General features: G+C 36.4%; 1 protein-coding gene across 1 annotated transcript; it reads left to right on the top strand.

The window, feature by feature from the left end:
* Window positions 1-4,127: 4,127 nt before the first annotated feature.
* LOC123690487 lies at window positions 4,128-5,328 on the top strand. Its single transcript, XM_045633900.1, has one exon. The coding sequence runs from the start codon at window positions 4,285-4,287 to the stop codon at window positions 5,008-5,010; it is 726 nt and encodes a 241-aa protein (XP_045489856.1). The 5' UTR covers window positions 4,128-4,284; the 3' UTR covers window positions 5,011-5,328.
* Window positions 5,329-14,462: the final 9,134 nt, after the last annotated feature.

The raw sequence follows: 14,462 nt of genomic DNA, 5'->3' as shown, positions 1-14,462 counted from the left end.
TCTTTGAAGTACAGATTTCACGTTATTGACAACATAAATTTTCCTTACGATGGTATAATTGGAAACGATTTTCTATCAGACAACTGTTCAAATATTGATTTTAAGAATGAACTACTTACAATTAATCAGGTTGAACTTGTTTTAAAATTTAATGAACCAGTATATGTTATTGCTCCCCGAACTGAAACCATCATAGAATGTTCAGTACTTAATCCAGAAATAGGTGAAGGCTTGATGGTAGATCAAAACCCCGTTGACTCAATTCTAATTGCTAACTGCATTGTCAAAGTGAAACCTAATTCTAGAATAAACATTTCTGTTGTAAATATCTCTGAATCTCCAATTACGCTAAACTCAAATTTGAAATTAAAACTTACGCCCTTTGAAAACAAAGCAAATCACCAAATATTTAATATATCTCATACAATCCCTAACAATGCCGTTAACAGAACTGAGCAGGTCCTAGATCTTTTAAGAGTCACTCACCTTAATAACGAAGAACGAGAGTCATTATTTAATCTTTGCGCTGAATTTTCAGATATATTTCACCTCCCCGAAGATTCTTTAACTTGCACTAATGTTCTCGAGCACCAGATACCAACCTCTTCCTCTGTACCCATTAATACAAAATCATATCGATTTCCTGAAGTGCATAAACAAGAGGTAAATAATCAGATTAATAAAATGCTTAATGAAGGAATTATCAAACCATCAACGTCTCCATGGTCATCTCCGATCTGGATAGTTCCAAAAAAACTTGACGCTTCTGGTCAGCGTAAATGGCGCATTGTTATCGATTACCGTCGATTAAATGATATCACCATTGGAGATTCTTACCCTATTCCTAATATTTCGGAAATTTTAGACCAATTAGGTAAATGTAAATATTTTAGTACACTCGATTTAGCTTCTGGATTTCACCAAATTAAAATGTCTGAAGCTGACGCTCCTAAAACTGCTTTTTCCATTCCACAGGGACACTTTGAATTTGCGCGGATGCCGTTTGGGCTCAAAAATGCCCCTTCTACGTTTCAAAGGTTGATGAATTCTGCTCTGTCAGGTCTGCAAGGGCTACAATGCTTTGTTTACCTAGATGATATCGTAATTTACTCATTTGATCTCCAAAAACATATGAAAAACCTCTCAAATGTCTTTGACAGACTCCGACAATTTAACCTGAAACTTCAGCCAGATAAGTGCGAATTTCTGCGCAAGGAAGTTTCTTATCTCGGTCACATAATAACTGACGAAGGCGTCAAGCCAAATCCCGAAAAAACCAAAGCAGTCCAAGAATTTCCCCAACCCAAATGTCCTAAGGACATTAAATCCTTTATGGGGTTAGTGTCCTACTATCGTCGTTTTATACCTAACCTGTCCAAGATTGCTAAACCACTTACAAACCTCCTAAAGAAGGATGTTCCGTTCAATTGGCAACATGAACAACAGTTAGCCTTTGAAACTCTAAAAAATAGTTTGATCTCTGCACCTATACTTGCTTACCCAGATTTTAACCAACCATTCAACCTCACATGCGACGCATCTAACTATGCAATTTCCGCTATCTTGTCACAAGGGCCTATAGGAAGAGATCGCCCCATCGCTTTTGCGTCAAGGACATTATCTAAAGCCGAAAGTAACTACAGCGTTACTGAAAAGGAATGCTTGGCTATCATATGGGGAACTAAAACCTTTAGACCATACCTGTATGGTAACAAATTTACAATTTTAACAGACCATAAACCACTCAAGTGGTTATTTAATTGTAAGGATCCTGGATCCAAGCTTGTAAGGTGGCGTTTAAAACTCGAGGAGTTCGACTACGACATTGAATATAAAAAGGGAAAAATCAATAGTAACGCCGACGCTCTGTCTCGATTTCCCGTCAATCCAATTATCAAAGATCAGACTGATTCTCAACGTGTGATACCGTCTTCAAGTGAGAATGATCCACTCCCTTTTAGTCCTCTAACAATAGATGATCTAGGGATTCAACTCCCTTCGACATCTAATGCTGGTAGTGACAGCCTGCCCAATATTGACCTTTTAGAAAATGATGAAATGTTGTTCCCTGCTACTAGCCCTGAGAGTGAAACCAACTTACCAGTTCAAAACCCTTCAATCTCTTCACCTCTTCAAGGCGTTTCAAATTCTAACACCGACTACAATGACTTTCTGAAAACTTTCTCAAACAAAAAAGAAAACTTCAATACCCATATAAGAGAACATAATGAAAGTCTCCTTAAGAGTAATTCTAAAGCCTCGTTTCGGAAATCTTAATCCCTGTATCAATCGACTTCGATGATTCAAATCCATATCTCCAAGACATCCTGTCCACACTACCCGACTCTACCAATATTCTAAATTCAGAAAGAGAACTACATTCGTTTAAAAAAATCGAAATTAAAAATAAGATATACTATCTTTTATTTACCAAAGTCTACTATTTCGACGACTGCACATATCCAGATATATTCAAAACTCTCAAAACAGCCCGAGACGATATCTTGCTTTCCGCGAATATTGGAGAAATAGCCATATCTGACTTTAAAAGTATCTTCGAACAACATTCCTTTGTCAAAATATACGGCATGCTTATGTACTTATTTAATAATACTAACATAACAGTAAATATACACCATAATACCATCCTATATCCTGTTCCTTCCGAGATCACCAAAATCCTTAAAGAAAACCATGATATCCCAATTGCAGGACATCTAGGCTCGAATAAGATGTATAATAGAATCAAAGAACGATATTATTGGAAAAATATGCGTACAGATATAGAAAATTATGTACAAAACTGTAAATTATGCCAATCAAACAAAGCGCTGAGAAAGATCAATCAATCACCCATGCAAATTACGACTACTGCTACACGCCCATTTGAAAGAATTAGCCTCGACATAGTTGGACCTTTGCCTGAAGCTGGATTTCAAAAACTGAAATTCATACTTACCCTTCAAGATGATTTAACCAAGTTTTCTATTTCATACCCAATATCAAACGCTACAGCAGAAGAAACCTGTGAAGGTCTAGTTCACTTCATTTCTCTATTTGGCATTCCTAAAACCATATTAACAGACCAAGGAACTAATTTTACTGCCGAATTATTTAAACGCACATGCGAGTTTTTGAAAATTAAACAAATTTGGTCATCACCTTACCACCCTCAAACTCAAGGGGCTTTAGAAAGAAGCCATTCCACTTTAAAGGAATACTTAAAATCTTACGTAAATGAAAATCAGACAAACTGGCATAAGTTCGTATATACTGCCATGTTAACCTATAATAGTAATATCCACACAACGACTAAATTCACTCCATATGAACTTGTTTTCGGGCACAAGCCATATATCCCTGACTCAGTATTTGAATCGCGCCCTGACGTTACATATTCAGAGTATATTAAAATGCTCCATCACCGATTAAAAATTTCTCGCGAAAAGGCTTTGGAGAATATCAAAACTTCAAAGGAAAGAGCAAAGACCTACTATGATAGACATACGAGGTCTATACAGTATAAAGTAGGTGACTATGTTTATTTAAAAAATCACGTCAGACTGCGCAAAGCTCTTTTGCCAATTTGGAAAGGTCCCTATAAAATCGTCAAAGTCCACAATGTGTGTGTGTTTTGTTTGTAATAAATGATATGTCTATGTCTATGTCTATGTCTAATAATACTTTAGAACTATTAATAAATAGACGTCATATTAAACATCATTTTGATGAAGACCAGCTCACGAGACCTAATTTTATTTTATAAATGTTTATTTTTATTATATACTGTATACACTTTAAGTTTTGTAAGATAAGTTTATATCAAATGTTAATGTCGTTCTTTTCTTATAAGTAACATTATTTTACTCTTTTTAATAACACGCTCACATATTTTCCAGGGCCATCGCAATTCTCTGCAATGTCACCCTAGCTGAACCTGAAAATCAATATGTTAAAAATATAGTGAACGGTCCTGGGATCTTCTTCGACCCTGTTGGCTCACTAAAGATAATAGATAGGATGTGGATAATGGATAGATATGGAGTGGGTAGTGCAAACGTGTATTAGTGTGTCTCTTGATTTGTACCAAAATAAAATAGTATTTCAGTTTTAACTTTTTGACTTACGGTTCCAGTGATGAACTAGTGGCCCACTACACATTATTCGCTATCTTTCTTTTATATTATCCTATAATTAACTGTAATTTACTTAAAGTTTGTTAATCACTTTTCAACTACCTTCTTTTGAACAATTAATTTCATATAATTTCACTGTCACCTTATTATGGAGGATCTTAAGAAGTCTCTAAGGGATGTATCCGAAATGGTGTCTGCCAAAATGGAAGAGTTCCAGCAGCGCCTTATTGCAACGCAGAGTAGGTCCCCTTCGCTGGAACAAACTCCTCTTGCTAAGGAGTTCGAGGTATTTAAAAGTTCAGTTCTCTTTTGCCTTGAGAATCTCCAGGCTCAAATGGCGATGCTATTTAAAGTACAGGACGAGCAGGAGATGCGCAGCAGGCGAAAGTGTCTGTTGCTGCATGGGGTTAACGAAACAAAGGATGAAAGTTCAGGCTCCATAGCTAAGATGATATCCGTCCTACTTAAGTGTCCCAACTTAACAGAGCAGAGCCTCACCAGGTGTCATCGATTGGGAATTATATCCAGAGAGAAGCCTAGGCCAATCTTAATAAAGCTTCGAGAGCATGACGATAAATTAAGGATCTGGGCTGCCAAAACTAGTCTTAAAGGCACGGGCATAACCTTGTCTGAGTTTTTAACTAAATCAAGGCACTCTTTATTTATGGAGGCGAGAAAGCGGTTTGGTGTCACGAAATGCTGGACCAGGGATGGACGGGTACAAGTGATAGGGGCTGATGGGAAACTTCGACGCATCTCTTCACTGAAGGAACTGGATACAGTCCCAGACAGCATCCCCTTATCGTCCACCACCGATGATCCAAGGCTGAGAGGAGACAAGACCTGTAACAAGAAGGGTTCAAAGAAGGTTTAATAACTTCCATATGTATTATGTGTACTTATGGTTCGTGTGTGCGTTTAATTTTAACTTCTTCTTGGTTTCTGGGCATAAGTTTAAAGTGATAAATAGTTCTCTGTCAATTACTTATTTGATTTCTCACAATCTTCACCTTGTCTTGTTTATTTATTGTTATTTAGTTATTACAGCTCAGTGACAGATACCTAGCAAACTTTATGTGACACTGTCAAAGTTTGTGATTGTCAGCGAGGGATAGTTTGTATTGTCCGTCCACAGATCATTAAATTATTCTCTCATAATATTGTACCACGTCTTAATCTGTGTGTTCTCGGATCATAACAATCTTTTTTAATGTAAAATAATTTAAACATAATATTATCCTTATACTTTGACTGTGTTCCAACGAGATACCTGTAGCTTTAGCACTGATACGATAGCCACTTAGCGAACTAGTGTGATTTTTTTTGGGCTAAATTGTAATTTGTTTGTTGTTTTGTTTATATATTATTATTATTAGTTAACTATTCTCTTTTGTGTTCTTATAGTTATATAGGTTTATTTGTGTGTGTGATTTGTTCTTGGATATAGCCATATCTCATTGTCTGGTGGATATATCTTGGAAAATTATTATACTTTTGTGAATTCATGGATTGCAATAGTGATAACTCTGATTTCTTATCTTTGGAATCGTCCGATTGTGACTCCTTCCATAGTATAGACTCTTGCACGCCTCCACTACCTGATTCCTTATCCTCTATTTTTCAAAACTTGTCTAAGCACTTTAACGTTATACACATTAACGCTCAAAGTGTACCAGCTCATCATACAGACCTGCTCACGTTGGCTTCTAAAGACATCCATGCCATTCTTATTTCTGAAACATGGTTCAATCCTTCCCTCTCCTCTGTTACTTACTCTCTTCCTGGTTATAATTTAATTAGAAATGACCGAATCGGCATGCGAGGAGGTGGTGTGGCAATTTATTTGCGTTCTCACATCCCCTTTTCCATCATTAACTCATCGCCACAGCCTCCACCTAGCAATGCAGCCGAGCACCTCCTTATAGAAGTTCTTCTCTCCAATTGTAAGCTTCTCTTGGGAGTCTTCTATTCCCCGTCATCATCGGTTGACTACTTTGCTTCCTTTGAAGACACAATTGATCAATTTTCTCCCTTATATAAAAACACAATAATCATGGGTGACTTTAACACATGCCTGCTAAAAAATGATTCTCGCTCCAGACGGCTTATTTCTTTGACTCACTCCTACAACTTACAAAACTTGCATCTCAATGCTACGCATAAAATCCCCGGTCTTACTCCGTCACTTTTAGATCTTATTTTTGTTTCTTCTCCTCACCTTGTGGCTAAGTATGGGCAACTTCCTGCTGTCGCTTTCTCGCACCACGACCTTCTCTATCTCTCCTTTAATGCGAAGCCACCCAAGCAGAAACCGACAGTAGTTATGGGTCGCAGCTTTGGTGGAATCGATCATGAGAGCCTGCTTAGTGATGCATTCAAATTTGACTGGAGTGGTCTATACGACTTAGCCTTCCTCGATGACAAAGTTGAGCTGTTCACCTCTTCTATCATAAACCTCTATGATAAGCACGCCCCAGTGAGACGTGTTAAGCTTAAACATTTACCTGCTCCCTGGCTTACTGATGAGATAAAAAGTTTGATTCACAAAAAAAACAGAGCCAAAGCTAAAATGAGAACTGCCAAATCTGATGCAGAGCGCGAAAAATATAAACTAGTTCGTAATCGTTGTAACACTCGCTGTCGTGATGCTCAAAGACAACATATTCACGATTCAATATCCAATGGTGACACCGCGAAAATCTGGAAGTTCCTCAAAAACTTGGGGATTGGCAGAGTGGCACAGAATGATATTTCTTCAGCTATTGATATAGACAATCTTAACTCTCACTTTACCTCTTCTACTACCCATGATAAATCTTCTCTTGAGAAGACTCTCAATAATCTAGCATCTCTTCCTACTCCAAACTTCATTCCCTTTAATTTCACTGAATTCACCGAGCCTGAAGTGGAGGGTTGCATCCGGTCCATCTCTTCGGATGCGGTCGGATGTGACCAAGTTAGTCGAGCTATGATATTACCTATCTTGCCAGCTGTCCTTCAAGTTATCACTCATATCTTCAATTATTCAGTTAAGGCTGGTAAATTTCCTACTTCTTGGAAAGATAGTTTAGTCATTCCTATTCCCAAACGGCCTGATCCTACTAACCTTTCTGACTACCGGCCCATTTCCATTCTACCATTCCTATCTAAAGCTCTAGAGCGCCTTATACACTCGCAGCTTAGCGGATTTCTGAATAAGAACTCCATACTAGATCCTTTTCAATCGGGTTTCCGCCCGGGGCATAGCACGACTACTGCATTGGTTAAGGTCTCTGACGACATTCGTCAGGGGATGGATGATGGGCAGCTCACTGTTCTCACTCTGCTTGACTTTAGCAATGCTTTCAATACTGTGAACTTTGAAATTCTGCTTGGGCTGCTTCGTTCATTAAAAATCTCTCCATCTGCTATTGCTTGGTTCGATAGCTATCTCAACGGTCGTCGCCAGCGTATTAAAATTAATGAAACACACTCGCAGTGGAATAATGTAAGTACTGGTGTTCCGCAGGGTGGAGTACTTTCGCCTCTTCTATTTTCTATCTTTATTAACACACTGACAGCACGTCTTTTGGTTCATTATCACCTTTACGCTGATGACCTCCAGGTTTACGTTCAGTCTACACTGGATCGGCTTCCTCTCGCGATACAAACGATGAATGATGCTCTTAAAAATATAGCTAACTGGAGTAAAGACTTTGGTCTTAAAATTAATCCTTCCAAGAGTCAGGTAATTGTCATAGGAAGCCCTTTCTTTATTTCAAGAGTGAAATGGGCTCAGATCCCTGGCGTTTACCTTGACGGTGTGGCTTTGGCTCTTAATAAAAATGTAAAAAACCTTGGGGTCTTCTTCGACCAAACGCTATCCTGGGGTCATCACGTAAAGGTAATCAGCCGTAAACTATACGCCGCGTCTAATTCTCTGAGACGTCTTTCTAATTTCCTTCCTATCCGCACTAAAACTATGTTAGCGCAATCTCTTCTGCTTCCTATTCTCGACTATGCGGACTCCTGCACCTCTGATATGAATGAAGAGCTACTCAACAAGCTCGAACGCCTGCAGAACTTGTGCATACGTTTCATATTTGGTCTTAGGAAATATGACCATGTGTCTAAGTTCCGCAGGCAGCTGGGGTGGCTACCTATTCGACTCAGACGTGACGCTCATATTCTTCAGCTTCTATATTCAATTCTTTTCAATCCCAAAACCCCTTCTTATCTCAAAAATAATTTCAAATTCTTAGGTCCTTCTAACTATACGCTACGCTCTTCTAATAGATGTCTATTGGAAATTCCATCCCACAGCTCTTCCTTCTTAGGCAATTCATTCTGGATTTCCGCCATTAGGCTGTGGAATAAGCTGCCTGAGTCTATACGATTGGCTTCCTCCCTATCGTCTTTTAAAACCCTTCTATACAAATATTTCCTAACCTTATCCTATCCTGATCAATCGTGACCTGTGTAATTCTTGAATCTCCTGTTCGTTTTGTAAATTCTCTATTTTCTTGAATTTGTAAGATTAGTTTTAGTTAGTTATTATAATATTATATATAGTTACTAATAGATTAATATAAATTTATTTTGTTTTTTATATAACTTCTGCACTTCTTGCACCCATCATTTTTCTTTATTTATTTCTATTCTTACTAGGGTTGCCTGGAAGAGATCGCTTGTTAGCGATAAGGCCGCCCGTTGCATCCCTTGTAATTTATATATACTGTGTTATTTGTATTTCTTTAGCAACGAAGTGAATTACGATATCGACAGCCCGGACTCTCAAAAAAAACCAATAATTATGTAACTATTTATTAATTAAACTTATAATTAAATTACAAAATATAGATCCGTAGTCGATGCAAGACACGAATATAATGCAAATATATTTTATTAAATTAAAATGGAAAAATGCGGTAAATGATGAGGCAGCAAAACGATTCCCTGAAGCCCGCACGTTAGCCATACACGTGTTGCAACGTTAGCGATCTTCTTTAGGGTACCGTATGTAATTCCTCCATCCCCAGAACAGCAACTATTTGAGCACTTTGAGGGAAAATGTTGCTGGTACTTCATGATTTTCAGAATCAGGAACAGAATGTATAGGGTTGCTTCTTGGTTCTCCCTCTGGTGTAGTAGAGTTCCTTCGCAGGTATCGTCGAAGAGTGTAAGCAAGGAAAATTATAACTATACCAGATACAAGTGCATAGAGGGGCAACATTGTAAGGTATAGTGAAGAATGAAAGTGGGCGAGTCGTATGGGGTTCTGTAGCATAATTCTATTTTCCAGGTGATCTTCAGCGGCTGTCCCTTGATTTCATTTCATCTTGGTTATCTTAAATATATCTGTTCGTAGTGAATATTCATAAGGAATGGTTGCTAAGTAACTGCTTGATAAGGATACATATTCCTGCCGTTCACATCAAAGTTCGACTTTTGTGGGCTTTGGGAAGACAATAGTATAGTGTCTATCATCCAGTTGTTCCATAGCTTGCCTTGTAATAGAGACTTCAGTGGGGCTGCATGATTTATCTAAAGATTGATTAATGATAATACTCTGGATACAATCTGCTTGTTCTCGTAGCTGATACTGATTTGTGCTTTCCTCACAGAGAAGGTATTCGCCAATCTTCGGGCATTCGGTTTGCAAGTACATGAAAAATCTCCCATCGGTTGCTATGAAAGGATATAGGTATAAAGGTCTAGTGGAATATATTAGGAACAATGGATAGCTAAAATAAGTCGTAACTATCTTTAGAATATATACCTATAATATAACTACCTGGTTTTATAAGATAATAATATTCTCTAAAATCAATATCTAAAATGTTATTATTTCTAGATTATATATTTCTCTTAATTAACTAATCATATATCCTAAGTTATCTATGCCTATCATACTATAATGCGTGCTCGCTGCACGTATAAATCCTATAAAATATTCTCTTTTATAAATCCTATCTAGTTGAATTTCTTAAAATAATCCAACTTTTCATTTATTCATTCTAAATATTATATAATAAAGGAATGACCAATTTAAAGGGTAAAAGTTAATTGTCAAGAGTCTCAAGTTTTATCTCTACTGTCTTCGTCATTGTCATTATCAGTATTAGTCGGTACCTGTAACAATTTGGATGACTTTGGTACTCGTTTCAAGCGAGATTTAGCGACAGGTCCTTTTTTCTTTGAAGTGTAAATGTGTATGGGAAGGTCTGCAAGAACTGTGTCGTGAGTGTATCGTGGTGCTAACTTCTGTCTACTAGCTAAGGGGTTCTTAATAAAAACTTGCTGGTCGGGTACATATTCAATTTCTGGCTCACGATTTTTATTTCTATTAGTCATTAAATTCGTACGATCAATAGTTGTAGCTTCATTAATCATTTCATATACCGTCTTCATTTGGTCTCTATGATTTATAATATACTGTTGCAAAAGGTGTTCGGCTAAATTAAAATCTAAAGGGTCTCTAGGATCAAAATGACCTCTAATGATATCGTGTGGTCTACATTTGGTGAAACTATGTACTGAACTGTTATAAGCTAAGATTGCATAAGGAATTTGATTTATTGTAGGTTCATCCTTATTTTTCAGATGAAGAATACGAAGGTGTTCTAGTAAAGAAGAATGGAACCTTTCAATAATTCCGTTATCGTTAGGTGAATGAGCTAGTATTCTATGATGATTAATTTTATGTAGTCTAACAAATTCTGCGAAAAGTTGATTAGTGAACTCAGTCCCGTTATCTGTCACAATAGTCAAAGGTAGTCCATGATGAGTGCTGAAATTTAATAGACCTTGGATAATACTTATAGCTGTACCATCTCGTAAATGATATGCTTGGCCGTATTTTGAGAACGAATCTACAAAGGTAAGGTATTTTTCAGCTTGCACTGTGAATAAATCCATATGAACTATCTCAAACGGTTTTGTTGCAGGTGGTACTATATTAAACTGTGGTCTAATTGGGTTTCTGTCATATTTAGTCTGTCCGCAAATTGTACATTCATTTATGTATTTAGTAATTTCTTCCCTCATTTTAGGCCAATAATAACGACGTGACAAGGCTAAATAACATTCATTAATACCTCTATGGTTAGTTTTACCTTCATGATAGTGTTTAATTATTTCTTGCTGTCGTAAGTACTCCTTAACATCTTCTAGCTCGGTTTTTACTAAAACTAGATGCATAGAATTACATTTAAAGTTATTTTGTAAAATCGGAATTATCGAATACATACCTAATGGTGGAGTTATTTTAATAGCAGTTTTTATCTTAGGGTTGACATATTCTTTCACAGCATTAATGACGTCTTGTTCTAATGAAGATTCTGAAACTTGTATATGTGTACGTGTGTGGGTATCAAAAGGCTTAGTTACATGAGGTCTTCTTTTAATATCACCTACTATAGTTAAGCAAACCTGTTTATGGAATTTATTCAGAGGTTCGTCTGTAATGGGTATTTCAAGAATAGGATTTTCAGCGGATGTATGTGCTGTTGCAGTAGTTGAACCTGGTGGTTCAGGTCTTATGGACACATCTATACCACATTCTTTAAGAAGTGATTCTATTTCCTCGTTATTAATTTGTACACGGGATAAAGCGTCTGCGTTAGTATTAAACTTTCCTTTTTTATAAATCACTGTATAGTCATATTCACTCAGTTTCAGTCGCCATCGTGTCAGTCTCGAGTTCGGTTCCTTTAAATTCATAATCCACTGAAGTGGTTTATGGTCTGTTATAATTTTGAACTTCCTACCAAACAAATAAGGTCTAAAATACTTAGTTGCCCATACAATTGCCAAAAGTTCTTTCTCGATCGTACTGTAATTCGATTCACTGTCACTTAATGTTCTAGAGGCATAGCAGATCGGTTTATCAGAGCCTACTGTGCCTTGTGAAAGTACTGCTCCTAAAGCTACAATAGAGGCGTCTGTTGTCAGAATGAATTCTTTATTGAAGTCGGGATATTGTAAAATAGGATCGTTAGTTAATAAAGTTTTGCATTTCTCAAAACATTTTATATATTCGGAATCTAAAGTTATTTTGTTAGTCTTTTTAAGACATTTAGTCATCGGTTTTGTCAAACGTGCAAAATCTGGTATGAACTTTCTATAATAACCTAATAATCCTAAAAATTGTTTAATTTCTTTTGTTGTTTTAGGTAAAGGATAATTTTCTATGGCTTTAACTTTATCAGGATTCGGTTTAATACCTTCATTACTGATTATATGACCAAGGTAAGCTGTTTCAAGTTTCAAGAATTCAGATTTGTCCATCTGGATTTTGAAATTGGATTCTCTCAATCTACTAAATACTTTTTCTAAATTAATTATGTGCTCTTGCAAAGATGTACTGAATACTATAATGTCATCGAGGTATACTAGACATATCTCATTTTGTAAACCTTTAAGGATATTATCCATTACACGCTGAAATGTGGAAGGGGAATTCTTAAGTCCCATCGGCATACGTAGAAATTCAAAATGACCGTGTTCCACGTTAAATGCGGTTTTCGGTATATCTTCAGGATTCATCTCAACTTGATAAAAACCAGATGCAAGGTCAAGGGTGGTAAAATACTGACATCTACCTAACTTGTCTAAAACGTCGGTGATGTTCGGAATTGGGTATTTATCGTCAATAGTCTTTTCGTTTAACTTTCTAAAGTCCACTACAAGTCTCCATTTTTGTCTACCAGAAGCGTCAGCTTTCTTTGGTACTACCCAAATGGGTGAGCTCCAAGCAGAGTCAGAAGGTCGTATTATACCTTGTTCGAGCATTTTACTAATTTGTTCTCTAACTTCCTGACGGTGCACAAAAGGATATCGGTAACTTTTGGTATAAATTGGGTTTTCATCATGAGTTCTAATGCTATGTTTGATTCTATTAGTGAAAGTTAGTGGCTCGCCTTCAATGTAAAATATGTCAGCGTAGCGCTTACAAAGAGTAACTAAATTAACCCGTTCTTCACTATTCAAATGGTCAGTTCTAAGTCTGTCTAAAACCTGTTTTACTTTGTCTGAGTCCGGTTCAGTATAGGAACTTTCAAAGTTAAATAAGTCAAGTCGTAAAGGTCTGTCAATTGGAATTACAATGTCTTCGTCTGTCATATTCTTAACCTCTACTGTACCAATCTGATCAGTCACATTAGTAATACATTCGTGTACAATGCAATTACCTAATAATTGTTCTGGTATGAATACGTCACCATCGTTATGATGTATCGGTATACTAATTAAACGAGATGTTTTAGCTGGTATTATTTGATCTGTATATCTTTTACATTGATATCGCAATAAAGGAATTTTCGCATTTTCTGTTATTAATATATCATCTCTAAAATCAATCCTACAGTTTTCTAACAAATCCAATCCAATTAAACCATCAAAATAATTATGAAATTTATATATAAATAATTTTATATTTTTGTCATCATTAAATTCAGGAAAACTAGGAACTGATATCGAATGTTCATGAATGCTTGTTACTCTAGAATTAGTTACTTCAAAAGGATCATACATTTTCGGAATATTACTGAAATATTTATCCACTGCTTCAGGGCTTATAAATGATTGGTTTGCGCCTGTATCTATGAGAAGTTTTAAAGGTGGATTATTAATTTTAATATAAGGCAATTCTTTCTTTGATTGTAAATTTAATTCTATTCTGGTGCGGATTTCTGATTGCTCTTGTGAAAATCCTGACTCTTTCTACCATTTGGATATTTCGATTGAATATCTTTACTAGCTTTACTAGTACTAGGCCTATTACTATCATAGCGAATATCCTCTATTGGTGGTAATTCTTGTTGTTCATAGTATTGATTGTCATCATAGTCATAATTACCATATTGTCCATAATAGTCACTTAAGTCATAGTCAGTATTATAATAATTGTAGTCAACATAGTCATTGCCATACTCATAATCATCATAATCATAAAATTCATTAAAATTAAGTTCTTTAGACTTAAAGTAATTTGATGGAGGCGGATTGCCAAATTTCTGCCAATCATGTCCAGGAATTTTGGGTGGTAAAGGTTTCGTCACGAAATGACTTACCCCACTCATAGGTTTAGGACCAGAATTATTATGTACAGGATTCCTATTAGGTATTCTGAAACCACTATTATAGTTAGGCAACGGTGCTCGGAAAATTTGCTGAGTACGCGTTGGATACATAGGCATGTGCTGACGACCATTAAAATTAGGATTAAAATTAGGTTTTTGCCAGCCAGGCCCAGGTAAAAATTTAGAAGGATTAAAGTTGTTAATAATCGGAGGAAATTTAGGCTGTGTGTGTGTGAGTTGCTGGTGTGTGTTCTGTGGTGATGAT

Source organism: Pieris rapae, chromosome W (assembly GCF_905147795.1).
Source record: "Pieris rapae chromosome W, ilPieRapa1.1, whole genome shotgun sequence".
In the NCBI taxonomy this organism is placed as follows: Eukaryota; Metazoa; Arthropoda; class Insecta; order Lepidoptera; family Pieridae; genus Pieris; species Pieris rapae.
Note: the sequence above shows the minus strand (reverse complement) of the source record. Positions and strands in the feature narration are given on the sequence as shown.

What these genes read in the sequence shown, in the direction of transcription:
- LOC123690487 (XM_045633900.1), top strand. Translation starts at nt 4,285, where the DNA reads ATGGAGGATCTTAAGAAGTCTCTAAGGGATGTATCCGAAATGGTGTCT.